The sequence below is a fragment of the Leucopleurus acutus genome (assembly GCF_964270905.1).
Source record: "Leucopleurus acutus genome assembly, chromosome: 2".
NCBI classification, from domain to species: domain Eukaryota; kingdom Metazoa; phylum Chordata; class Mammalia; order Artiodactyla; family Delphinidae; genus Leucopleurus; species Leucopleurus acutus.
Window position 1 is genome coordinate 137,933,284 of NC_139143.1, and position 27,787 is coordinate 137,961,070.

The 27,787-nt window shown below is 38.5% G+C and overlaps 1 protein-coding gene across 3 annotated transcripts in view; it reads right to left on the reverse strand.

Annotated features, from left to right (window-relative positions):
- Positions 1-893: 893 nt before the first annotated feature.
- RAVER2 (ribonucleoprotein, PTB binding 2) overlaps positions 894-27,787 on the reverse strand; it is a gene marked incomplete at its 5' end in the record, with an annotated part of 100,378 nt that continues 73,484 nt past the window's right edge. For all 3 annotated transcript variants that reach the window (XM_082833872.1, XM_082833871.1, XM_082833870.1), the window contains one exon: positions 894-1,425. In XM_082833872.1, the coding sequence (XP_082689998.1) occupies positions 1,279-1,425 (147 nt within the window). In that variant the 3' untranslated portion in view covers positions 894-1,278. The remainder of the gene's footprint in view (positions 1,426-27,787) is intronic.

The following is a 27,787-nucleotide window of genomic DNA, read 5'->3' on the forward strand; positions in this document are numbered from 1 at the left end:
ATCTGTTGTAAAAGTTAAAGGTCTTTTTGTAGGTGTGAAGTAAAAGGATTAGGGAATTAATGGTATTAGATCAGGAGTCTGTGAACTTTATAAAGGGCCAGATAGTAAATATTTTAGGCTTTGCAGCCACTCAGTTCTGCCACTGTAGCACAGAAGTTAGCCATACATGATATGTAAGTGAATGAGCATGGTTGTGTTCCGATAAAATTTTATGTATGGACACTGAAATTTGAATTTCAAGTCATACATTTTTTTCCTTCAAACATTTAAAAATGTAAAAAATATCATTCTTAGCTTGCAGGCAGTACAAAAACAGCTGGAGGACTGTTTTTTGACTGCAGGGAGTAGTTTGCCAGTCCCTGAAATTAGATCAGCAAAGCTACTTCAAAAGAAAAAACAACCTTGTGTTTTTCACAAGAGGTATAAATGGTTAATAACATTAAGAGTAAAGCATCTGTAGTAGTGTATACCTTGGATGTCACTGTCACTGTGTTTGAGTTTTATACTGTATGACTGGTGTGGGGGTAATAATTAAGTTTATATGTAGAGCATCTTTATAACATTACCAATCACTGCATTGTGTACTTGCATTCTTGTAATTCTAGGAAAAATTCTAAAAATCTGAAATGAGATTACTTCTAGGGAAAGTATCGATAAACTGGAATGCACACTGGCTTATAAGAAATTTATTCTGGGGCTTCCCTGGTGGCGCACAGTGGTTGAGAGTCCGCCTGCTGATGCAGGGGACACGGGTTCGTGCCCCGTCTGGGAAGATCCCACGTGCCACGGAGCGGCTAGGCCTGTGAGCCACGGCCGCTGAGCCTGCACGTCCGGAGCCTGTGCTCCGCAACGGGAGAGGCCACAACAGTGAGAGGCCCGCGTACCGCAAAAAAAAAAAAAGAAAAGAAATTTATTCTAAGGCCCGGGAAACAAGGATGTTTCCCATTTATTGCTTCAAACTTTTATATGTGGTGTCAAAATTATTCCCAGTCCTAAACAAGGACTATTGGAACATGTTAATTTCTCCAATGGACTGTAAGTTAATATCACATTGATTAAGATGCATCTAATTCTAGCGGAATATGTCCTCAATTGATGTCTCTTCTTATTGCTACTTATTTTTTTAATTTGGCAATTCTGCCTGCTGCACAACACAGTTCCTTCTGGGAAATTATAAACCCGTATTTAAAGGATATGGCTAGTTTGAATGTAGTTAAGGCAGCAATGAACAGCAGAGATACTGCAAAGAACCTTGAGTTTGTAAGGAGAGAACTTAACTCAGTACACTCGCTTCTTTTTTAAGTAGGTTTCCATGTAATATGCTCCTGTGCCCTGAGAATGCTGGTCAACAAATTCCACTGAACCACCTTCTGGGGCAGAGACGAGATATGATGAGCCTCGCTTTTCATTTCTTAAAGATGATACCTATTAGAAAAAGAAACCATAACTAATGCTAAAATCTAAATTAAAATTGGTTTGTTAAAGATATTTATAAGAAAAGCAATTCTACTGTGGTTTGGTGTAAAAACAGAATAGCAGGATAAATAACAAAGTTATCAAAAAAACTGCACAAAAAATTTCTATATCAAAATCACTTGTGGAACTTTTGAAAAATACAAACCAGCTTCTTAAGGCCGTCTCTCCCCTACTCCCCACATTTTCAGGAAAGAAAAAGTGACACTGTAGTTGCTTCTGCTGTTTGTACATAGTTAAACCCCAGTGAATCAGAATACCAGTAGTGGATACCAGTATTCCTCTGAGGAAGGAGCATGGCTAAGGAATTGAACTGCATATCAACTTAGATGTTAAGTTCATCTAGTAATAAAAGATGTGGCAAGAGAAGAATAAACCAGTAGGTATGAAAACTAGCAAATGATGTCAGCAAAATAGCTAGTGAAATGTTCTAGAGAGCAATATGAACTCAAACTTTAGTCCACAAGTGTTCATGATAAGAAGGGCCAAAATGTTCCTCACAAGTAGTCACAGTACATTAAATCAGATTATATAGCACAACCCTATGACCACCTAATTCCTCTGTTTTAGCTTTTACAAATACTGTGTGACAAACTTACTTACTGAAGAATTATGTAACTTACTATACACGAGTGTAGAAATGACTCATAAGGAAAGCTTCTAGCAATGCAGAAGAGCCCTCTCACATTACAATTAAAATTACAATAGTATTTGAACCAACAATGGCCACAATTTTTAAAACCAGCTTCAACTTCAGAGGGGACAGATGATGAGTCTGTCTGCCCTTGTAGATAAAGCAGTTCTCAGTCATCCATGTTAAGAAGAGGGATAAGGTAGAGATGACCAAGAAGGCTCCAGAGCTCCCCTCCTTCCATGGATGTGCCATATGTACAGCTACACCTGGAACAGTTCCCTCTAAAAGAGATCCAGAAACTAGCTGGGCAGCTCCTACATACTAAACAAATGAGAAAATAAATACCCACACGAAAATGGGTAGGAAAGGCCAATACACAGTCTCACCATACACCCCAACCCTGGCACAGGACTGTGCATCAGGAGAGAATTCCCAATTCTTAGCTTCTCCCTGAGGAGTGAAGGGTTTGGATTCCACATCTAGTGCTCCAACTTCTAAGACTTCCACTGGAGGTATGGGTTCCCAAAATACCTAGCTCTGAAAGCCAGCAGGGCTTGTGTTCATGAGATCCACAAGGCTATAGATAATAAAAAAGCATTCTTAATGGGCACACAGCACACACTGTGACTGTCCCCTCAGGGCCAGGTGCAGAGGGAGCAGGCAGAATTGCCCATCTCCCAGTCCTCCCCTGAAAGAAGTTCATCTGCACATTTTAAAAGCTGCTGCCTAAGGCCGGGCTCCTAATCTAGCAGGTGCTAGGAGCAGCAGCAATCTTCCCCAGAGACTGGGGAAGCTGAAGGACACCTCTCCCACCTTCTCCTTCCAGCTCACTCCAGTCACTAGTATCTCCCTGCAAGGAGCTTGTACACGTCTCTACCATGTCTGACACCCAAGGAATAGTCCCTGGGTCATCTGGCTCTGATAGCCAGTTGGGGCCTGCATTCATGAATTCCACTGGGCTGTAGCAAACAAAAATAAATACAATTCTTAATGGGTGCAGGAGCTCCCTTCCCACCATGCCCTGGTGATTGTACACCTGTGCTCAGCACGAAGGGAACAGGGGGGAAAAAAATGCCCATTTACTTTTCTCCCTGGACAGGGCTTAACTATCAATACATACTTTCTCAGCTGCAGCCTCAGGGTCCAGGTTCTAATCCGTCTGCATCTAGGTGCTAATTGCAGTCCCTGCCTTTGGATACACAGACAGGTCTTAGCATACCCTCTAAAAAAGCCACTAAAAGCAAAGAAGGAGGCTCAGACAGTCACAAAAGGTTGAGAGACAACTAAGAGCTCAGGCTGAACGACCATCTCCTACAAGAGACCATCCAAGACTGGAAGAGGTGGCTGTTTTATATAATGCATAGACACCAATAAAGGAAGAAATGAAGATACAATGTTCCAAACAAAAGGCCACGATTAATATCCAAAGCAGATCTTGACAAAACAAAGTGACTTACCTGGGAGAGTTCAAAATAATGGTTGTAAAGATGCTCACCCAGGTCGAGAGCAATGAATGAACAAAGAATTTGCATAGAAAGAGAAAATATTTAAAACTACCAAATAGAAATCACCGAATTGTTGAATGTAACTGAACTGAAAAGTTCAATAGAGGGATTCAACATCAGACTAGATCAATCACGGGAAAGGATCAGCAAACTTGAAGACAGGTTAGTGGAATTCATCCCATCTGAGTTGCAAAAAGGAAAAATAATTATAAAAGTTACGATAGCTTAAGGGACTTATGGGACACCATCAAATGGACCAATAAGAGGTCCCAGAAGGAAAAAGAGATAAAGGGGCAGAAAACTTTTTCAAAATATTAATGGCTGAAAACTTCCCTAATCTGGGGAAACACACATCCAGATCCAGAAAGCCTAGAGAGTAAAAAACAAGATGGATCCAAAGAGACCCACAATGAGACACATAAATTATATTCAAAGTGCTAAAAGAAAAAAACTGCCAACCAAGAGTACCTGGCTAAGTTGTCCTTCAGAATTGAAAACGAGTTTTCCAGACAAAAGCTGAAGGAGTTCATCACCACTAGACCAGCCTTACATGAAATGTTAAAGGGAGTTCTTCAAACTGACATGGACGGAGGCTTAGTTTTCTTTAGTAACAGGAAAACATATGAAAGTATGAAACCACTTGTAAAGATATATACTTAAATTCAGAAAACTGACAAAAAAAAAAAAACTATACAGACATTTGTCAATGGATACACAATGTAAAAAGGTACAAACTGTGCCATCAAATAAATGCGGGTGGCAGAGCTGCATTCATTTGAAGTTATCAGCTTAGACTATTATATATTATATAACATATATATAAGATGTTTTATGTAAGCCTCATGGTAACCACAAGACAAAAGCCTAAAGTAGGGATGTAAAAGAGCAAAGAATCAAAGCATACAATTATAGAGAATTAGCAAATCACAGAGACAGCAAGGGAGGAAGAAGGGAACAGAGAAATCACAAAACAACCAGAAAACAATTAACAAAATGGCAATAGTAAATCCACAACTACATTACTTTAACCCACACACCTATAGTCAACTAATCTACAACAAAGGAGGCAGGAATCTACAATGGAGAAAAGACAGTCTGTTCAACAAGTGTTGCTGGGAAAACCGGACAGCCACGTGCAAACCAATGAGATTAGAACATTCTCTCATACCATATACAAAAATAAACTCAAAAATGGATTAAAGACCTAAACATAAGAATGGAAATCATAAAATTCCTAAAAGAGAACATACGCAGAACACTGACGTAAATCATAGCAGTATTTTCTTGAATCAGTCCCTAAGGCCAAAAAACAAACCAAAAAAAAAATAAATGGGACCTAATTAAACTTAAAAGCTTTTGCACAGCAAAAGAAACCATTAAAATGAAAAGACAACCTACAGAATGGGAGGGAAAATTTGTGAATGATGTGACCGACAGGGGATTAATATCCAAAATACACAAACAGCTCATACAACTCAATAGCAAAAAAAAAAAAACAAAAAAAAAACCCAATCAATAAAATAGAAGACCTGAAAAAACATTTTTCTGAAGAAGACATACGGATAAAAGAGCACATGAAAAGATGCTCAACCTTATTAGAGGAATGCAACATCGATAAGGTAGGGCTTCCCTTGGTGGCGCAGTGGTTAAGAATCTGCCTGCCAGTGTAGGGGACACAGGTTCGATCCCTGGCTCAAGAAGATCCCACATGCCACAGAGCAGCTAAGCCCGTGCACCACAACTACTGAGCCTGTGCTCTAGAGCCCGTAAGCCACAACTACTGAGCCTGCGCACCTACAGCCTGTGCTCCGTAACAAGAAAAGCCACAACAATGAGAAGCGTGCACAACGCAACGAAGAGTAGCCCCCACTCGCTGCAACTAGAGAAAGCCCATGCACAGCAACGAAGACCTAACACAGCCAAAAAAGAAAAAAGAAACCAAAAAAACAAGATACCATCTCACGCTTGTTAGAATGGTTACCATCAAAAAGTCTACAAATAACATGTCAGAAAGGATGTAGGAAAAAGGGAACCCTCGTACACTGTTGGTGAGAATGTAAGTTGGTGCAGCCACCAAGGAAAACAGTATGGACGTTCCTCAAAAAACTAAAAAAGAACTACCATACGATCCAGCAATTCTACTCCCTGGGTATATATTGGAGAAAAATGAAAATGCCTATTCAAGAAGTTACATACAGCCCAATGTTCATAGCAGCAACAATGAATCATTTGGCCAGAAAAATCAAAAGAGCCAAGACATGGGAGCAACTCAAGTGCCCATCAACAGATGATTAGATTAAAAAGATGTGACTATATATATATATATATATATATATATATATATATATATATATGTATGTACACACAATGGAATATTACTCAGCCATAAAAAAGAATAAAATCCTGCCACTTGCAGCAATGTGGATGGTCCTAGGGAATATTATGGTTAGTGAAATAAGTCAGAAAGACAAATACTACCGATATACAAATGGAATCTAAAAAATAATACAGATGAATGTATATGCAAAACAGAAACAGACTAACAGATACAGAAAAACTGGTTACCAAAGGAGAGAGGGAAGGGAGGAGGGATAAGTTAGGGTTATGGGATTAACAGATACAAACTACTATGTATAAAATAGATAAGCTGGGCTTCCCTGGTGGCACAGTGGTTAAGAATCCTCCTGCCAATGCAGGGGACACGGGTTCGAGCCCTGGTCTGGGAAGATTCCACATGATGCAGAGCAACTAAGCCCGTGTGCCACAACTACTGAGCCTGTGCTCCAGAGCCCGCGAGCTACAACTCCTGAAGCCCAGGGCCTAGAGCCCATGCTCCGCAACAAGAGAAGCCACCACAATGAGAAGCCTGTGCACCACAACGAAAAGTAGCCCCTGCTGACCGCAACTAGAAAAAGCCTGCGCACAGCAACAAAGACCCAACACAGCCAAAAATAAATAAATAATAAAATGTAAAAAAAAAAGATAAGCAACAAGGATATACTGTAAAGCATAGGGAATTATAACCGTTATCTTATAATAACCTATAATGGAGTATAGTCTGCAAAAATACTGACTCACAATGCTATACACCCGAAACTAACAATATTGTAAATCAACTACAATAAAAATTTTTTTAAATGTAAATGGATTAAATTCTCTAATTAAAAGACAGAGTGGCTGAATGAATAAAAATCAAAACCAGGGCTTCCCTGGTGGCGCAGTGGTTGAGAATCCTCCTGCCAATGCAGGGGACGCAGGTTCGTGCCCCGGTCTGGGAAGATCCCACATGCCGCTGAGCGGCTGGGCCCATGAGCCATGGCCGCTGGGCCCGCGCGTCCGGAGCCTGTGCTCCACAACGGGAGAGGCCACAACAATGAGAGGCCTGCGTACCGCAAAAACAAAACAAAACGAAATGAAACAAAACAAAAAAATCAAAACCAAACTATACATTGACTTAGAGTCACACCTAGCTTAAGGGATACACACAGACTGAAGGTGAAGGGATGCAAAAAGATATCCTTTGCAAATGAAAACCAACAGAAAGCAAAGGTAGCTGTACTTATATCAGACAAAATAAACTTCAAGTTAAAAAATGTAGCAAGAGACAAGGTCATTATCAAAGATAGGTCAATTCGGTCAGAATGGCCATCATCAAAAAATCTACAAACGATAAATGCTGGAGAGGGTGTGGAGAAAAGGGAACCCTCTTGCACTGTTGGTGGGAATGTAAATTAATACAGCCACTATGGAGAACAATATGGAGGTTCCTTAAAAAACTAAAAATAGGACTACCATACGACCCTGCAGTCCCATTACTGGGCATATACCCTGAGAAAACCATAATTCAAAAAGAGTCATATACCAAAATGTTCATTGCAGTTCTATTTACAATAGCCAGGACATGGAAGCAACCTAAGTGTCCATCAACAGATGACTGGATAAAGAAGATGTGCAACATATATACAACAGAATATTACTCAGCCATAAAAAGAAATGAAATTGAGTTTTTGTAGTGAAGTGTGAGTTATTTGTAGTGAAGTGGATGGACCTAGAGTCTGTCATACAGAGTGAAGTAAGTCAGAGAGAGAAAAACACCATATGCCAACACATATATATGGAATCTAAAAAAAAAAAAAAAAATGGTCATGAAGAACCTAGGGGCAAGACGGGAATAAAGACACAGACCTACTAGAGAATGGACTTGAGGATGCAGGGAGGGGGAAAGGTAAGCTGGGACAAAGATAGAGTGGCATGGACATATATACACTACCAAAAGTATAAAATAGCTAGTGGGAAGCAGCCACATAGCACAGGAAGATCAGCTTGGTGCTTTGTGACCACCTAGAGGGGTGGGATAGGGAAGGTGGGAGGGAGGGAGATGCAAGAGGGAAGAGATATGGGGACATATGTATAACTGATTCACTTTGTTATAAAGCAGAAACTAACACACCATTGTAAAGCAATTATACTCCAATAAAGATGTAAAAAAAAATATGTATCTTTCTTAAAAAAAGAAAGATGTTAAAAAAAAAAGGTCAATTAATCAAAAGGATGTAACAATTGTAAATATAAGCCCAAAACAGGAGCACCTAAGTATATATAAAGCAAATATTGTGAAGGGAGAAAAAGATAGCAATACAATATCAAGGGACTTGAATACTCCACTTTCAACAATGAATCATTTGGCCAGAAAAATCAGCAAGGAAACATTGGACTTAAACTACATGTTAGACACGATGAACCTAAAGGACGTTCCATCCAACAGCAACTGAATATACATTCTTCTCAGATGCACATGGAATTTTCTTTAGGATAGATCATATGTTAGACCACAAGTCTTAATAAATTAAAAAAAATTGAAACCCTATCTAGCATCTTTTCCAACCATGATTGTATCAAAGTAGAAATCAATTGCAAGACAAAAACTGGAAAGTTCGCAAATATGTGGAGATTAAACATGTTCCTAAATAACCAATGGATCAAAGAAGATATAAAAAAATACTTTGAGATAAAAGAAAATGGAAACAAAACATAGCAAAACTTATGAAATGCAGCAAAAGCAGTTCTAAAGGGGAAGTTTATAATGATAAACAACTACATGAAGAAAAAAAATCTTGAACAGCTATCTTTACACCTGGAAGAATCAGAAAGAGAGCAACAAACTAACCTCAAAGCTAGCAAAAGGAAGGAAGCAACAAAGATAAGAGTGGAAATAAATGAAATAGAGACTGAAGGGACAACAGAAAAGATTAATGAAACTAAGAGCTGGTTTTTAAAAAGATAAACTAGACACACTTTTAACTAGACTTACCAAGAAGAGAACTGACATAAAGGTATAAATGAAAAAGGAGATATTACAACTGATACCACAGAAATACGAAAGACCATAAAGACCACTATGAATACTTATATGCCAACAAATTGGATAACTTAGAAGAAATGGACTAATTCCTAGAAACAACCTACCAAGACTGAATCATGAGGAAACAGAAAATTTGAACAAATTACTAGTAAGGATATTGAACCAGTAATCAAAAACCTACCAACAAAAAAAGTTCAGAGACAGATGCCTTCACTGGTGAATTCCACAAGACATTTAAAGACAAGTTAATACCAATCCATCTTGATATCTTCCAAAACACAGAAAAGGAAAGAACACTTCCAAATTCATTTTACAAAGCCAGCTTTACCTTGATACCAAAGGCAGACAAAGACATTACAAGAAAAAAAATTACAGGCCCATATTCCTGATGAACATAGATGCAAAAATCCCCACAAGATATTAGCAAACTGAATTCAACAATAGTTTGAAAGGATCATACACCATGAAAAAATTGGATTTATTCCAGTAGTACATGGATGGTTCAACACCCACAAATCAATAAACGTGATATACACCACATTAACAAAATAAAGGATAAAAATCATATCATCATCTCAATAGATACAGAGAGAGTATTTGACAAAATTCAACATCCATTCATGATAAAAACTCAACAAACTGGGTATTGAGGGACTGTACCTCAACATAATAAAGGCCATATATGTCAAACCCACAGATGACAACATACTCGATGAAATGCTGAAAGGTTTTCCTCTAAGATCAAGAACAAGACAAGGATATCTACTGTCATCACTTTTATTTAACATAGTACTGGAAATCCTAGCCAGAGCAGTGAGGCAAGAAAAAGAAATAAGAGGCATCCAAATTAGAAAGGGAGAAGTAAAATTGTCACTGTTAGCAGATGACATACTATATTTAGAAAACCCTAAAGAATCCACCAAAAAACTGTTAGAAATAATAAACAATTTCAGTAAAGTTGCAGGATACAAAATCAATATACAGGGCTTCCCTGGTGGCGCAGTGGTTGGGAGTCCACCTGACGATGCAGGGGACACGGGTTCATGCCCTGGTCCAGGAAGATCCCACATGCCACGGAGCAGCTGGACCCGTGAGCCATGGCTGCTGAGCCTGCGCATCTGGAGCCTGTGCTCCGCAACGGGAGAGGCCGCAACAGTGAGAGGCCCACATACCGCAAAAAAAAAAAAAAAAAAAAAAAAAAAAAAAAATCAATATACAAAAATCAATTGCTTCTCTATACACTAACAATGAGCTATCCAAAAAATAAATTAGGAGTACTTAGGAATAAATTTTACCAAGGTTTACACACTGAAAACTGTAGGAAAGATGACACAAATAAATGAAAAGATATTCTGTGTTCATGGATTGGAGGAATTAATATTATTGAAATGTCCATACTACCCAAAGCAATCTACAGATTCAATGCAATCCCTATGAGAATTCCAATGGCATTTTTTGTAGAAATAAATAATCCTAAAAATTGGAACCTGAAAAAACCCTAAGTAGCAAAAGCAATCTTGAGAAAGAAGAACAAAGCTAGAGGCATCATTCTTCCTGATTTCAAACTATATTGCAAAGCTATAGTAATCAAAACAGTATGATACAGTCATAAAAACAGACACATGGATCGTTGGAACAGAATAGAGACCCCAGAAATAAAACTCGTGCTATATGGTCAATTAATTTATGACAAAGGGGCCAAGAACATACAATGGGGAAAGGATACCTCTTCAAGAAAAAGTGTTTGGAAAATTGGATAGCCACATGAAGAAGAATGAAACAGGACCACTTTTACAAAATACTCAAAAAGTCAACTCAAAATGGATTAAAGATTTGAAATGTAAGACTTGAAGCCATAAAACTCCTATAAGAAAACATAGGAGGTAATAACCTACTTGACAATTGTCTTTGCAATGATTTTTTGGATTTAACAGCAAAAGCAAAGGTGACAAAAGCAAAAATAAACAAGTGTGATTAAATCAAACTATAAAGATTCTGCACAGCAAAAGAAAACATCAACAAAATGAAAATTCAACCTATGGAATAGGAGAATATATTTGCAAACCACGTATCTGTTAAGGGATTAATAGCCAAAATAATCTTGGTACACAACTCAACAGCCAAAAAGGCCCCAATTTAAAAGTGGGCAGAAGACCTAAATAGACATTATTCCAAAAACAAATACAGCTGGCCAACAGATATATAAAAAGTACTCAGTCTCACTAATCACCAGGGAGATGTAAATCAAAACCACCCCACACCTGTTAGGAAGTCTTATAAAAAAGACAAGAGATAAAAAATGCTGGCAGATATGTGGAGAAAAGGGAACCCTGTGCACTGTTTGTTGGAATGTAAACTTGTACAGCCACTATGGAAAACAGTATGGAGATTAAAAATTGAACTACTGTATGATCCCACAGTCTCACTTCGGAGCATATTCTGATTGCCTTTGGAAACAGAATCATTAACTTGAAGAGATATTTGTACTCTTACATTCACAGCAGCATTATTCACAAGAGCCAAGGTATGGAGAAAGCCTAAGTGTCGACAGATTAATGGATGAAGAAAATAAAGAAAATGTGGTGTGTGTATAGTAATTTGCATTTCCCTGTGTATATATACATACATACATGCATGCATGCATGCATGCAATGGAATATCATTTAGCCTTAAAGAAGGAAATCTTGTTATTTGCGACAATATGGATGAAACTGGAGGGCATTATGCTAAATGAAATTTTTTTAAAAAGAAAAAAAGAGAAAGTCAACCTCATGGAAACAGTAGAAAAGTGATTGCCAGTGGCTAGAGGGTGGGGGAAATAGTACAAGGTTGGTAGAATAGTACAAACTTTCAGTTATAAGATGAATATGGTCTGAAAATCTGATTTATAACATGGTGACTATAGTTAACACTGTGTTGTACAATTAAAACTTGCTGAGACAGTAAAACTTACATGTTTTCATGAATAGAGTTAATGGATGCATTAATTTAGTCAGTGAGGAGACCCCTTTCACAATGTACATGTATATCAGTATATTGCTGTATACTTTCAATAACTTACAATTTTATTTGTCAATTATACCTCAATAAAGCTGGAGAAAATAATGAAATTTTTAAAAAAACAAAAGGATGACAGAAGACTGAAAATCGCAAATCCATCTATCTTGGTACTTTATTTCGATGTGGTCTACTATTGTGACAATCCAGTAAAATCCTTCTTCACATAACATTTAAAGGAATGCTTCACAAAGTGAAACAGTTTAGCAAAGAATTTGGTTTTAACTCCTGTGTCAAAATTTTTCCTGGTAATAAAGTATATAAATATATCTGATGTTTGCTCTGAAATAATGAGAAAGGGCATGGGTCGGAGTGAGGATGAAAGGACTCTGGCTGTGAGGTGATAAATTGTTAAAACTGGGTTGATGGGTGCAAGAGACTCCACCCAGTTCCAGTTCAGATGGTGATGCAGGTGGATCCTGAACTCATCTCCACCCACAGACACACCGAATCTACAGCTACATATGGAACAATTTCCTCTGAAAGAAACCAAAAAACTAGATAAGTGACTCCTACACAGTGAGCAAATGAGAAAAAGAACACATCAAAATGGGTATGAGAGGCTGAGATACTATCTCACCATAAACCCCACCCTCAGAGCAGCAACCCACGATTGGGAGGGAATTCACAACCCTGAGCATCTCCCTGAGAAGTGAAAGGTTTGAACCCCAATCTGGCACTTCAACATTTCTTAATTTATTTTTTATTGGAGGATAGGTGATTTACAATACTGTGTTAGTTTCTGGTATACAGCAAAGTGATTCAGTTATTACATATATATGTGTGTATATATATTCTTTTTCATATTATTTTCCATTATGGTTTATTGCAGGATATTGAATATAATCCCCTAGGTCCTATACACTAGGACCTTGTTGCTTATCCATTCTGTATATAATAGTTTGCATTTGCTACTCCCAAACTCCCAATCCATCCCTCCCCCACCCCTCTTCCCCCTTGGCAACCACAAGTCTATTCTCTATGTCTCTGAGTCTCTGTTTCATAGACTGATTCATTTGTGTCATATATATTTTTTTAATTTTATTTATTTATTTATGGCTGTGTTGGGTCTTCATTGCTGTGTGCAGGCTTTCTCTAGTTGCGGCGAGCAGGGGCTACTCTTCGTTGCGGTGCATGGGCTTCTCACTGCGGTGGCTTCTCTTGTTGTGGAGCACAGGCTCTAGGCATGCGGGCTTCAGTAGTTGTGGCATGTAGGCTCAGTAGTTGTGGCTCACGGGCTCTAGAACACAGGCTCAGTAGTTGTGGCACACAGGCTTAGTTGCTCCGCAGCATGTGGGACCTTCCCAGACCAGGGCTCGAACCCATGTCCCCCTGCATTGGCAGGCAGATTCTTAACCTCTGCACCACCAGGGAAGTCCTGTGTCATATTTTAGATTCCACATATAAGTATCATATGGTATATGTCTTTCTCTTACTTCACTTAGTATGCTAATCTCTAGGTCCATTCGTTCTTTTATAGCTGAGTAGTAATCCACTGTACATATGAACCACATCTTCTTTATCCGTTCATCTGTGGATGGACATCTAGGTTGCTTCCATGTCTTGGCTGTTGTAAATAGTGCTGCTGTGAACATTGGCTGGCACTTCAACTTATAAGACCTGTGTCTGAGAGACAAGCCCCCAAAATATCTAGCTTAGAAATCCAATGGGGCTTGTATCCACAAGATGCACAAGGCTGTAGCAATCTGAGAAACAGCTCTTAAAGGGCTCCACAGACTCACCCGCCCCAGGACCTTGTGCAGAGGCAGTCAACGGAAGAGCGTCCAATGTTTCTGTGCAAGAGACCTATTTCCTTATCTTAAACTTTAACCTGAGGGGCAGACATCTAAGTTAACACACATCTACGGGCCTCCTGAAATAGTCTCCAAAGTGGAGGCTGTCAGGTGCCCCCTTCATATTCTCCTCTGCCTCCCTGAGGTCACCAGTGTCTCTGAGAAAGGGCACATATCTGGTACCCCGGGTTTTGTGGCTGCTGCCCAGCGGATACCCCTTGATTGCCTGGCTCTGTGGCCAGCAGGGCTTGTGTTCATAGGTTCAATGGGATGGCAGCAAACAAAGAAACAGTTCTTAACTGGCTATCACCACAGGGCTCACTGCAGAGGGAGCAGATGAATGCCCATCTCCTAGTCTTCCCCTGAAATAGGCATATCTGCATATTTTAAAAACTGCTGCCTGAAGGTCTGGCTTCCAATCAGCCTGAATTTAGGTGCTGACTAAGATCCCCCCTTGGGGACACTGACAGGTCTTGGCGCACACTCAACTTCTGGGAGCCACTAAGAATAAAGTAGGCTGCTTGGACAATCATAGGTTCAAAAGAGAACCAAGAGCTAGGGCAGGATTGAATGATAAAGTTCATCACCTGCAAGAGGTTGCTCCTTCAAGACTGAGAGAGGTGTATATTTTATCTAATGCATAGAAACCAACACAGAGAATCAAGGAAAATAAAGAAACAGAGGAATATGTTCCAAATGAAAGAACAAGAAAAAACCTCAGAAAAAGACCTTAATGAAATTGAGGTAAGTGATTTACTCTATAAAGAGTTCAAAATAACGATTGTAAAGATGCTCGCTATGTATGACTGATTCACTTTGTTATAAAGCAGAAACTAACACACCATTGTAAAGCAATTATACCCCAATAAAGATGTTAAAAAAAAAAAAAAAAGATGCTCGCTAAACTCAGGAGAACAATGGATGAACAAAGTGAGAATTTCAACAGAGACAGAGTACCGAACAGAAACCACAGACCTGAAGAATACAGGAATTAAACTGAAAAATACAATAGAGGGGCTCAACATCTGACTACGTGAAGCAGAGGAAAGGATCAGTGAACTCAAACAGGGCGGTGGAACTCATCCAATCGGAGCAGCAAAAAGAAAAAATATTTTAAAAAGTGAAGATAGCTTAAAGGGATTTATAGGACACCAACAAGGGTCCCAAAAGGAGAAGAGAGAGAAAGAGGCAGAAAAGTTATTTGAAAAAATGATGGTTGAAAATTTCCCTAACCTGGGGAAGGAAACAGACATGCAGATCCAGGAATCCCAGAGAGTTCCAAATAAGACAAAACCAAAGAGACTCACACCAAGACACATGATAATTAAAAAGTCAAAGGTTAAAGACAAGAAGAGAATCTTAAAAGCAGCAAGAAAAAAAAAAAAATCTTGTTACATACAAGGAAGCCCCCATAAGACTATCAACAGATTTTTCAGCAGAAACTTTTCAGATCAGAACAGTGGCATGATATATTCAAAGTGCTGAAAGAAAAAAAAAAAAAAACCTGCCAACCAAGAATACTCTATCTGGCAAAGTTGTCTTTCAGAATTGAAGGAGTGATGCAGAGTTTTCTAGACAAGCAAAAACTAAAGGAATTCATCACCATGAAACCAGCCTTACAAAAAATGTTAAAGGGACTTCTTTAAGCTGAAATGAAATGGTACCATTTAGTAACAGGAAAACATATGAAAATATAAATCTCATTGGTAACGGTAAATATATGGTAAATTCAGAGTAATGTTGTAAAGACAGTGAAGTAGTCATTTACAAAGCTAGCATGAAGGTTAAAAAACAGAAGTCGTAAAAGTAACTACAATGATTTGTAATGGACACATAAGAGAAAGAGATGTAAACTGTGACATCAAAAACAAAACATGAGTGACGTCAGCATCGTGCTGGAGTGAGACATTCCCTTTGTCTCTCCCCTTCAGTCTATAACCTGTAAAACATACACAACTCAAAAACGTTGCCTCTGCCCAGTACACCAGGATGCTGGAGAACTCCACACATCTATGCATCTAACGGTGGGTGGACTGGAACACAAAGAGGAGGTGAAACTAGGGGAACCTGCCATCCTGCCTTCCCCCAGCCACAGCAGCTGAGCCTGCAGGCCCAGGGAACCCAGTAGCAGCAGGGGAGGCAGCATATGAGACTCCAGCCTCCCAGCCACAGTGGTGTTCACAGCCCCAGGTAACCTGGCGGCAGTGGCAATGGGGGGCTGTGTTCTGTCCCTTCAGCCACAGAGGCACCCACAACTCCAGCAGCCAGCCCCCCACCCCTTCCCACAGCGGTGGCACCTGGAAACCCAATAACCCCTGACATGGTAGAGGTGCCTGTGACCCCAGTTCTCCACTCACCTCCCCTGAAGTAGCAGAGCCTGCAACTCAGGTCTGGGACATGGGAGAAATGTTCACCATCCCAGTGCCTCAGGAGGTGACATTAGCAGCAGCAAGGCACCAAGACCCTAGAGGCACAAGCAGTGACAAGGAGGGCACTGGGCGAGCGACACCTCTGACAGACAAAGTGCTGACTCTCACATATAACCAGAAGCAGCTCAGGTAAGAAAACGAAAAACTTGTCCTATAGTGCCACCTACCGGAAAACAAAGGAGAGCCCTCTAATTTCTAAACTGTTGAATCGTTAAAATCAAGCAAAAAAAAAAAAGGTTTACCGAAAGAAGAAAGGTGTTCATTACTTCAAATGCTCCAGCAGAGGAACAACTCATCAGGCACCGTGAAAACCCACAGTAACACTGTATTCAAAAAAGAAAATGACAATTCTCTATAAACCAAGCAAAGTCATGGAATACTGTGATCTAACTGATAAAGAATTCAAAATAGCTCTCATGAAGAAATTCAGGAAACTTCAATGAGCTCAAGAATAAATTAAGGAACAGAAGGAATACTTTACTAAAGAGACAAAACCTAAAAAAGAACCAAACAAATTCTGGAGCTGAAGAACTCAATAAACGAGATGAAAAATGCATTAGAAAGCATTGGAAATAGAGCAGACCTTATGGAAGAGAGAATCAGCAAGCTTAAAGATACAAATCTAGAAATGATACAGGTAGAAGAAAAAAGAGAATTAAGATCTAGAGAAAAATGAGGACATCTATGAGGAGTATCCAACTCTTTCAGGAAGGGCCACATTAGGATAATGGGTATCCAAGAAGAAGAGAGGGAGAAGGCTGCAGAGAGTTTATTTAAAGAAATAATAGGTGAGCACTTCCCAAACCTGGGGAAGGAACTGGATATACAAGTCGTGTAGCTAAGAGAACACCTGATTACCTCAATGCAAAAAAGACCTTCCCTAAGTCACATTATATTAAAACTGTCAAAAGTCAATGAAAAATAATTTTAAAGGCAGCCAAGGAAAAAGATGGTAATGCACAAAGGAACCCCCATTAGAATACCAGCAAATTTCTTGGCAGAAACTCTACAGGCCAAGAGGAGAGTGGACATTCTCAAAATACTAAAAGATAAAAACTGTCAGCTGAGAATACTCTATCCAGCAAAGTTATCATTCAGATACGGAGAAGTAAAGGCTTTCCCAGATAAACAAAAGCTGAGGGAGTTCATCAACAATGGACCTGCCTTACAAGAAATGCTGAAAGGAGCTCTTCTGCCAGAAACAAAAAGGCAAAAGTACACAAAACTTTGAGTAGGGTGATAGACAGAATCAGAAAATTGCAACTCTATATCAGAATAGGTTTTAAAATACTTTATTATAGCATAAAGGTTAAAGGGGGGAAAAGCAGTAAAAAATAACTAACTACTTCAATGTGTTAAACTCACAACATAAAGAGGGATAATTTGAGACAACAAAAACTTAAAAGGGGAAGAGAAAAAGGACGAAACCTGTATGGGCAAGTGAAGATAAGATGCTATCAGCATGAGATCAGACTGTTTTTCCTATGAGACGATTTATACAAACCTTATGGTAACCACAAAACAAATCTAGAGCAGAGACAAGAAACATAAAAAGGATGAAACTGAGAAAAACATAGAAAACCACTAAACCAAAAGAGCAGACAGAAACACACAGACACTTCTCCAAAGACATACAGATGGTCATCAGGTGCATGAAAAGATGTTCAACATCACTAATTACTAGGGAAATGCAAATCAAAACCACAATGAGATATCACCTCACTCCTGTTAGAATGGCTATTATCAAAAAGGCAAGAAACAACAAGTGTTGGCAAGGATATGGATAACAGGGAACGCTCACACACTGTTGGTGGGAATATAAATTGGTGTAGCCACTATGAATAACACTATGGAGAGTCCTCAAAAAATTAAAAATAGAACTACCTTTTGATCCAGCAATACCACTTCTGGGTATTTATCCAAAGGAAACAAAAAAACTGACTTGAAAAGATATCTGTCTGTGAACCAATACATGGAAGTAACCTAAATGTTCATCGACGGATGAATGGATAAAGATAACGTGGAACGAACACACACACACACACACACACACACACACCCCACAGCAATATTATTCAGCCACAGAAAAGGAAATCTTGCCATTCGTGACAGTGTATGGACCTTGAGGGCATTTTGCTAAGTGAAGTAAGTCAGAGAAAGACAAATACTGTATGCCCTCACTTACCTATGAAATCTAAAAGCCAAACACACAAAAAAACAAAACAGAGCAAACCTAACTCATGGATACAGGGGATAGATTGGTGGTTGCCAGAGGTGCAGGGGTGGGGGATTGGCAAGATGGGTGATAGTGGTCAAATGGTACAAACTTCCAGTTACAAAATAAGTAAGACCTGGGAATGTAATGTATAGCACAGCGACTATAATTAATACTCTATTGCATATTTGAAAGTTGCTAAGAGATGAAACCTTAAAAATTCTCATCATGAGAAAAAAATTGTAACTGCAGTGATGGATGTTAACTAGACTTACTGTGGTGATTATTTCACAAAATATGCAAATGTCAAATCATCATGTTGTCACGTGAAACTAATACATTATATGTCAATAGAGCTCAACAAGAAAAAGAAATTCCACCCTAGATAAGGGCTGCCTGCAACAAAATTGCATGCTTACCTACTTAGCTGGAGCCTCTCCCCTCTGAGTCCTCTCTCCCCACTATCATGCCACTTCATTATTCTCTTCAGCTGCCTTCTCCATTTTAGTCCCTTTGTTGGTCTGGTGATCTTACTGTGTTTTGGACCACAGCCCCTTCGCTTCAGGTATAATGAACTTTTTTTTCTCATTAGCTTTCTTCCTCTAATAAATGATCAGTCCATTAAGTTAGTTTAATTTTGAAAAACTACCTGTTTTATATAACCCAATTCATTTTTCAAATATAAGAGGGAGAGAAACGACCTCATTCTGAGATCTGGAAATCTCACACTCTCAACGCTCTTCCCTGATTCTTCCTGCTATGTAGTAATCCATGTTTCATGTCTTAGTATAAAGCAAAACAACCACCTGAGTTTTCCTCTCTTTCTATACCATACTTATTCTCAGAAGCCAGTTAGGAAATTTATTAGATACTTTCATTCAAAGGATTTCCTAGTTGTGCTATACTATTCACAGAAAGAACCAACTGGGATGCATGAGATCGGCAAAAAACTTCACCAAGAAGCATGGGAAACTGTAAGTAAGAAAAGGAGGGACTTCCCTGGTGGCACAGTGGTTAAGAATCCACCTGCCAATGCCGGGGACACGGGTTCGAGCCCTGGTCCGGGAAGATCCCACATGCCGCGGAGCAACTAAGCCCATTCACCACAACTACTGAGCCTGCACTCTAGAGCCCACAAGCCACAGCTACTGAGCCCGCATGCCACAACTACTGAAGCCCGTGCATTGGTAGGCAGATTCTTAACCACTGCACCACCAGGGAAGCCCTGCCTTATTTTTCAAAATCCAAAATTTGCACATATTGACTATGAAACCCATTCTGTAACTATGCACCTGCTATTTTATTTTTGGATTAAAAAAGAAATCCCATTTTCTTCCTTTTATTAAAGCACATCTTTTTATCTTCATGTAAATGTAGACTAACTTTTATTTCCATGTGATGGCCAAAGTTCAATACTTACAATGTATCTTAAGCTCAATTTTTAAGCTCAGGAAGGGTGAGCTGTGACAGGGCGAGAGAGAGTCATGGATATATACACACTAACAAACGTAAGGTAGATAGTTAGTGGAAAGCAGCCGCATGGCACAGGGGTAGCTTTGTGACCGCATGGAGGGGTGGGATAGGGAGGGTGGGAGGGAGGGAGACGCAAGAGGGAAGAGATATGGGAACATATGTATATGTATAACTGATTCACTTTGTTATAAAGCAGAAACTAACACACCATTGTAAAGCAATTATACCCCAATAAAGATGTTAATAAATAAATAAATAAATAAAATGCATATAAATTCTGCTATGAAAGCCAAAAAAAAAATTTTTAAGCTCACTTCAATAACTGAATTGAAGGCTTATTTTAAAAGTGCACATAAGAATTTGAGAAAATGGAATCTTGAATATTCCTCAGGGAGATTCCTTTGGGATATGTTAATGTTGATTGTGAATTTGATTAGGCTCATCTACTACCAGTGCTAATTAAAGATATTCCTTCACCATTAATGCTCTTCTAAAAGAAATGTCACCACTTGGCATGTAACTTCCTAAATACAAAATCAAATTGGTTTTCAGAAAATTCTGCCTCTATATAGGACTCCTCAGTGTCACCTGCACCTTTAGCCCCACTTTATCTTTCCTAAGTCTTGTCTCGAGTGGAGTTAGATGGGATGGAAAACCGGAAATGACCAACTGCACTAGTTCATCTAAAATCTGAATCAAACCCCTAATATCCCTTCTTATAGTTTCAAATCTAGCTTTTAGACTTCATACCTAAAGAAATAAGAATTAATGTGACTATCTTTTCTGCATTAAAAGTTCATTTCTAAAATTTTATTTAAAGAATACAATTTTTCTTTTATTCCCCAGTTGTTAAAAAATGTTTTAAAACCAACATGCTTCATTTTGTGACATTAATAATAAAACTAACAATAAAATGTCTTTCTTTTATATATATATGCATAGATGTTTTCAATTTTCATGTTAATTTTTGCCTCTCAGCTACTTGCCTTTCTTCATATGAGTAATTTTAAGTCTTAACTTTCAATTTAAAGACTGATCCTCCAAAAGGTATTGTACTACATTTTAAAAAAGTAAAATTTGATCATCACCCACCCGGTTTGAGTATATCAAGTTGTACAAATTATATATCTTAGATTTAAGTATGTTTAATAATCATTTTTTAAAAATCAACACACATTAAAATCCCTTGAAACGTTAAACATGTCAGAATAGCAATTCAAAACTCTCTTCAGATTTTTTCATACTGTACACTATCCTTTTGTAGATTTTTTCAAACACTTAAAAGACTGATTTGAAAAGACTGATTTGGTTTCTAAACAAAGATTTTAAAGTAATGATGGTAACTTTAAATACATTTCCACAATTTGCTTTCCTTAATTCTAGTTTTCAGCAAAAATCATTGTTTAATGTACTTCCCAAGTTACTGTCTAGAGCTAATATAATCTGTGGTTCCACAGTTACTGGTTGAAGTAGTTTGGGTTTTAAAAAATATTTCATACAGCTAGTGCTTGTCACAAGATTCTGATCTATCACAGACCACACAAAACTCTTTTGGGCAAGTCTCTCTGCATTATTTGCCCACTAGGTGGCAGCATCAGGCGCTATATGAAAGCACAAAGCATTGCCAGGCCTTTTTGTTCATTTTTTTGTTTCCTCTTCCCTCATCATACCATCTCATCATACATTTTGTGGTTGATTCCCTGGAACAGGTAGTCAGCTTCCCGGCAGGAAAGATCCCTGTAACCAAGGGCAACAGAAGAGTACAACACGCAAGTAGACAGTGCCATCCCTAATGCAGGGCATGCCAGCTACCCATTAACGGCAAGTGTCAAATGAAAACCCAAAACCACGACTTAAAAAGATATGAAATAGCTAAAATAGTTCTCACATTATTCTTTATGTTATTAGAACTAATGTCTATGTTAAACAAAAGTTACTTAAGAGAAATTTTACCTACATTACTAATAGGGAGGAATGTCTTGTTTTTCATAGATTATAGTTAGATTTAGGTGTTTAATACATATTTAATAAATTGCTCAAAGGCTTCTCCCTTAAGGTGGGCTTCTTCCAACTAAATATGACCTATTTAGATGCTTCTTCCAACCGTATGACCTATTTAGATGTACCTATTTATCTCCACCTCAGAACCTGACTTTTCAAACTCCACTTGTACTTTCAAACTAACAGGATTATACATGTTGTTACCACTGTGAAGAGTGTGCACAACAAAATTTTAAACAGCTACATCTATTTCTGATTTAACTTTTCTCAACAACAGTTCAAACATTTGAGAGATGCAGTTGTTGAGAAAATAAATAACTGCAGCTCAATGGCAATTCTCACTAATTATTATAATCAACCAGGGAAACGGGAGGAGTAGCCCATTTGAAACTGGCTTCTAACTAGAACCAGATCTGGGAACTCCCCTGGCAGTTCAGTGGTTAGGGCTCTGTGCTTCCACTGCAGGGGGCATGAGTTCCATCCCTGGTCAGGAAACTAAGATCCCACAGCTGCGCAGTGCAGCTAATAAAAAAAAAAAATTTTAAAAGAACTAGATCTGGAATAATTGATTTACCTCGCTTGTATATCATTAGATAATTTTAAGATCTCTAAAACAACGACTGGAAATGCTATCCTCTATTTAGTACAGTTAAGGCTTATGTTTTAAAATTAGAGTTCAATATTTGTTGATGTTCATAGGGTTGTGCAACCATCACCACGATCTAATTCCAGAGTATTGTTTATCACTCCAGAAGACACCCCCAACTCCCACCTCTCCTGGCCCCCACGGTAACCAGTATCTGTTTACTTTCTCTAAGGATTTGCCTATTCTGGCTATTTCATAGACATGGCATCATATGTGGCCTTTTGCATCTGGCTGATTTCATGCAGCATAATGCTTTCAAGGCTCATCCATGTTGTGACAAAGTACTCCATTCCTTTTATGGATGAGTAATACTCCATTGTACGGATATACCACGCTTTGTTTATTCATTCACCAACTGATGGACAAATTTGGGTTGTCTCTCTTTTGGGCTGTTACAAATACGCTGTTATGAAGATTCATGTACAGTGCTGGTTTATCTGTAGACATGTGTCCGTTCTCTAAGGTTCATGCCCTAGGTCATATGGTAACTCTGTGCTTAACATTTTGAGGAACTGCCAAAGTGTTTTCCAAAGCGGCTGCACCATTTCACACTCCCCTCACCCCTAGCAATGTAGGAGGGTACTAATTTCTCTCCATCCTCCTCAACACTTGTTATGTTATGGTTCACTTTTCTTCATTCTTTCTATTCTTCAGACTGGATAATCTCGATTGACCTATCTTCCAAATCTGTTGGTTATTTCTTCTGCCTATTCAAATCTGCTACTCTGCCCTAGTGAATTTTTCATTTCAATTATTAGACTTTTCAAATCCAGAATTTCTATTTGGTCCTTTTTTGTAAGTCCCATTGCCATATTGATATTTTCTATTTGGTGAGACACTGTTCTCACACTTCCTTTTAGTTCTTTAGATGTGGTCTTCTTCCATTCTTTGAACATATTTACAATAGGTGATTTAAACCTTTGTCTAATAAGTCCAATGTTTGGGCTTCCTTAGAAACAGTTTCTATTGGTTGCTTTTCCCACTGTTTATGAGCCATACTTTCTTATTTCTTTGCATGTCTCATGATTTTTTCGTTGAAAAATGATATAATGTGGCAACTCTGGACATCCGTTTGTACTCCCCCTTCAAAATTTGTTATTGCTGGTTGTTTAGTGACTTTTCTGAAGTAATTATGTAAAGGGTGTATCCTTTGTTGTGAGTGGTAACTGAAGACTACTCCATTAGCTCAGTGGTCACCTAATGATTCACTTAACACCTGGAACCAATAAGTCTCCGAGACTTTGCCGTGTGTGTGTTGGGCCAAGCCTTCAACACCATTCAGCCAGGCAGCTGACAACTCTGCCTTAGCCTTCACTTCTGCAAGTGACAGCTTAGGGCCTTCTTGGGTTCTTCCCAAGCACGTGCACAATCCTACATGTGTGCATGGCCTTGTAAGGTTCCCAGGACATGTCAGAGATTTTCAAAGGCCCTGGGGATATCTAATCCCCCAACGTTTCCTTTAACTCTTTTTGGTTAGCCTATTTTTTTTTTGCCCCAAATATCATCTAGCACCTCAGGCAGCCATAAAGTTAAAAAATTTCCTCTAAATGTTTTCAACAAACTCCCCTGAGGGCAAGCTCTGAGTCAGGTCAAATGAAAATAGCCTTGCAAGTGGGGTCCTTCCTGGGAACCAGCAGAGCGGTCAAATAATAGTTCTCTGGGAAAGAGGCTTTGTGGAGCTCCAACCCTTTCTTGCCCACTCTGGTGGATACCAGCCCCCTGGTCTTTTACTATGATTATGGGCTGTTGGAAAGAGACAGGAAAACAGGAATTGGATTGGCTAAAAGACCATAAAGCTAGCTGTTTTTACCAATATTCAGACATTTTTCCTGACGAAATACTCCCCTGGTTGCTTCATGCCTTTAGCTAATATCCAGAGTTCTGTAAAAGCTTATTCTGATCATTCCTGCCTGCATTATTGATGCCTTTATGGAGGAGACACTGTTTGAAGGTTCTTATTATGCCATTTTGGTTGATGTTATCTATGGCTTGGATTTTCCATGCCGGCCTCTGATACATTGCAAATTACATTTAGAGTGTGAGGCAAGAGTCAGGGTTCATGTTTTCCAATACGATCATCAGTTGTTCCAACAATATTTGTATTTTTTACCTATTGGACTGTTTTAAAATTTGTGTCCAAAATCAATTTACCATTTAAGTATGGGTCTATTTTATTCTACTGATCCATTTGCCTATCATTATGCCAACACCACACTGTCTTGATTACTATGACTTTATAATAAATCTTGAAGTCATGTAGAAGTCCTCCAATTTTGTTCTTCTATGTAAAGATTGTTTTGGGTAGAGTAATTCCGCTGCATTTCAATATAAATTTTAAAAATCGGCTTTTCAATTTCTATTTTAGAAAAAGGCTGCTGAGAGATTGGTTGAGATTGCACTGAATCTATAGATCAATTTGAGGAGAAGAACTGACATCATACCAAGTCTTCCAATTCATGAGCATGGTATAGCACTCCATTCATAGGCATCTTCTTTAATTTCTCTCAGCATTGTTTTATAGTTATCATTGTAGAGTTTTTACAAATCTTCTCTTAATTTATTACTATGTATTTCATGTCTGGTGCTACTATAAATGGAAATTTTTTTCAACTTTATTTTCCAACTGTTGCTGCTAGTACGTAGAAATACAGTTCATTTTTGTATATTGCCCTTCTATCTTGTGACCTTGCAAAGTTTACTTATTATATTTAGTGGTTGCTTTTTAGATTCTTAAGGACTTTTCATGTAAACAGGCATGTCATATGCAAAGAGAGACACTTTTACTTTTACTTTCCTATTTCATACCTTTTTTTAAACCTTGTTTCATTGACTAAAACCTCCAAGTTTATGTTGTTGAATAGAAGTGGTAGAAGTGTACATTCTTGCCTGTTCTGACAATCTCTTTGTTTTAATTGGAGGATGTAGTCAATTTTCACTTAACTATCATTATCATTCAATCAAGGTTTACTACTTATCTATTTGCTTTCTATTCATCCTAATTAGTGTTTTTCCTTTCCTGACTTTTTTTTTTTTGGTTTAATCAAATGTTCTTAGAATTCCATTGTAATTAAACTGTTGACATTTTAGCTATAATTTCTGAATTTTTTAATGGTTGCTCTATGGATTACAATATACATTCCATAGCTTATCACAGTCTACTCAAGAGTTAATATTTTTCTACTTCAGGTAAAATGTAATTACCCCACAAACAATTTCATTCACCTCATACTGTCCTTTGTACTATTGTTGTCAAATGTGTTATATCTACACACATTACAAGCCGCACCATGCAATGTTACAATTTTGTTTTTAATCAACTTTAATAAATAAATTAAGAAGAGAGAAAATATATAGTCTTTTTAATTTACCCACACAGTTACCAGTTGTTTAATCACAATTATACTCAGTGAGGGGCAACCTAGTGGGTGGAGGACAAGGATGCTGCTAACATCCTACAATGTAGAGTACAGCCCCACTGAAACCAAGATTATCCAGCCCAGAATGTCAACAGTGCCAAAGTTGAGAAACTGGCTTGAGATAAGAGGCATTATTTTTATCTGATGGCTTTCAAGATAATTTCTTTATAACTTTGGTTTTCAGCATATAACTGGTATGCCAACATAATATTTTGTTTTTACTTATCCTGCTTTGCAGGGGAGTTCTCTGACTCTGTTAAATCTGTCAGGTTTTTAAAGCAAACATGGGGAATGTTTTATCATTATTTTTTCAAATATTTTATGCCCAATTATCTTTCTCCTCTCTTTCTGGGACTCAATTACACTTATTTTAGACTGCTTTATATTGTCCCGTAGGTCCCTGAGGACCTGTTTATTGGTTTTCAACCTCTTTCTCTCTGTTCTTCAGACTGAATTATTTCTTTTGACTTGTCTTTACATTAATTGAACCTTTTTTCCTGCTTTCTCCAAACTTCTACTAAGTCCATCCAGTGTATTTTTTTTGGTGGATACTGTACTTTTTAGTTCTAGAGTTTCTTTTTTAAGTTTGTATTTCTTCCTGAAATTTCCCATCTGTTCATTTTTACTTTATTTCCTTTAAGTCCTGTTTATAATAGTTGTTTATAATAGTTGTTTTAAGTCTTTGTCTACTAATACCAACATCTGGTTCATCTTGGGGTCAGTTTCTATTAATTGCTTATCCCCTTAATTGTGGGTCACATTTTCTTGTTTTTTCAACTTTCTAATTATTTTTGTTTACTGAACATTGTGGATGATATATTCATAGATGCTACGGATTGTATAACCTTCCTCTGAAGGCTGTTGATCTTTGCTGAGAAGGAGTCAACTTTTATGAACTCAAACTCCAAACTACCTCCTCTGTGCTGGAAAGCAACTGAATCTCTTCATGGTTCTTTAGCCTTCCATCTGTTGTTTGCCACCAGGTCCCCTGGAGTCCCCTGGAGTCCCCTCACACAAAGTTCAAAAGTCAGTCAAGTGTATTTGGGCTGAGTTTACACAGAGATTTTTCTGAGATTTCCCCCTTATTTTCCAGCCTTGCTAACAGTCCTGAACTCTGTCCTCTGACTCCATCAGCTGGTAAGACTGCATCTTTCTGCATAGGCTGGCAGTGGGGTGGGATTGTGTTAGGCAAAAAGCCACAGAAACATAAATCTCATCCAATGCAGTTTCCCTCTTTTAAGGACTGGCTCCCCTTCAGTTTCTGCCTGCTTTTGGTCATTCTTCAGGGTCTTCAAATGTTTTTGTTACATATTTGATACAATTTTAATAACCGTTATCTGCAGGAGGGATAATCTGATACAAGTAGCTTCACCAATACTAGAATGCCAATTAGGATTATTTTTTTTGCCGTACGCGGGCCTCTCACTGCTGTGGCCTCTCCCATTGCGGAGCACAGGCTCCAGACGCACGGGCTCAGCGGCCATGGCTCATGGACCCAGCCGCTCCGCGGCATGTGGGATCCTCTCAGACCAGGGCACGAACCCGTGTCCCCTGCATCGGCAGGCGGACTCTCAACCACTGTGCCACCAGGGAATCCCGCCAATTAGGATTTTTAAATGTGATAGTTTTATTAGAAATAAAGAGTATTATATCATCTATATTTTGACATAGCCATCTCTCCTAATCCTCACGCACAGTTGCTAGTACAAAGCAAACAACCAAACAGTTTCTATAAGACACTACTTTCATGCCTGAAGAAATTTCTCCATGGTATAATGAAAAG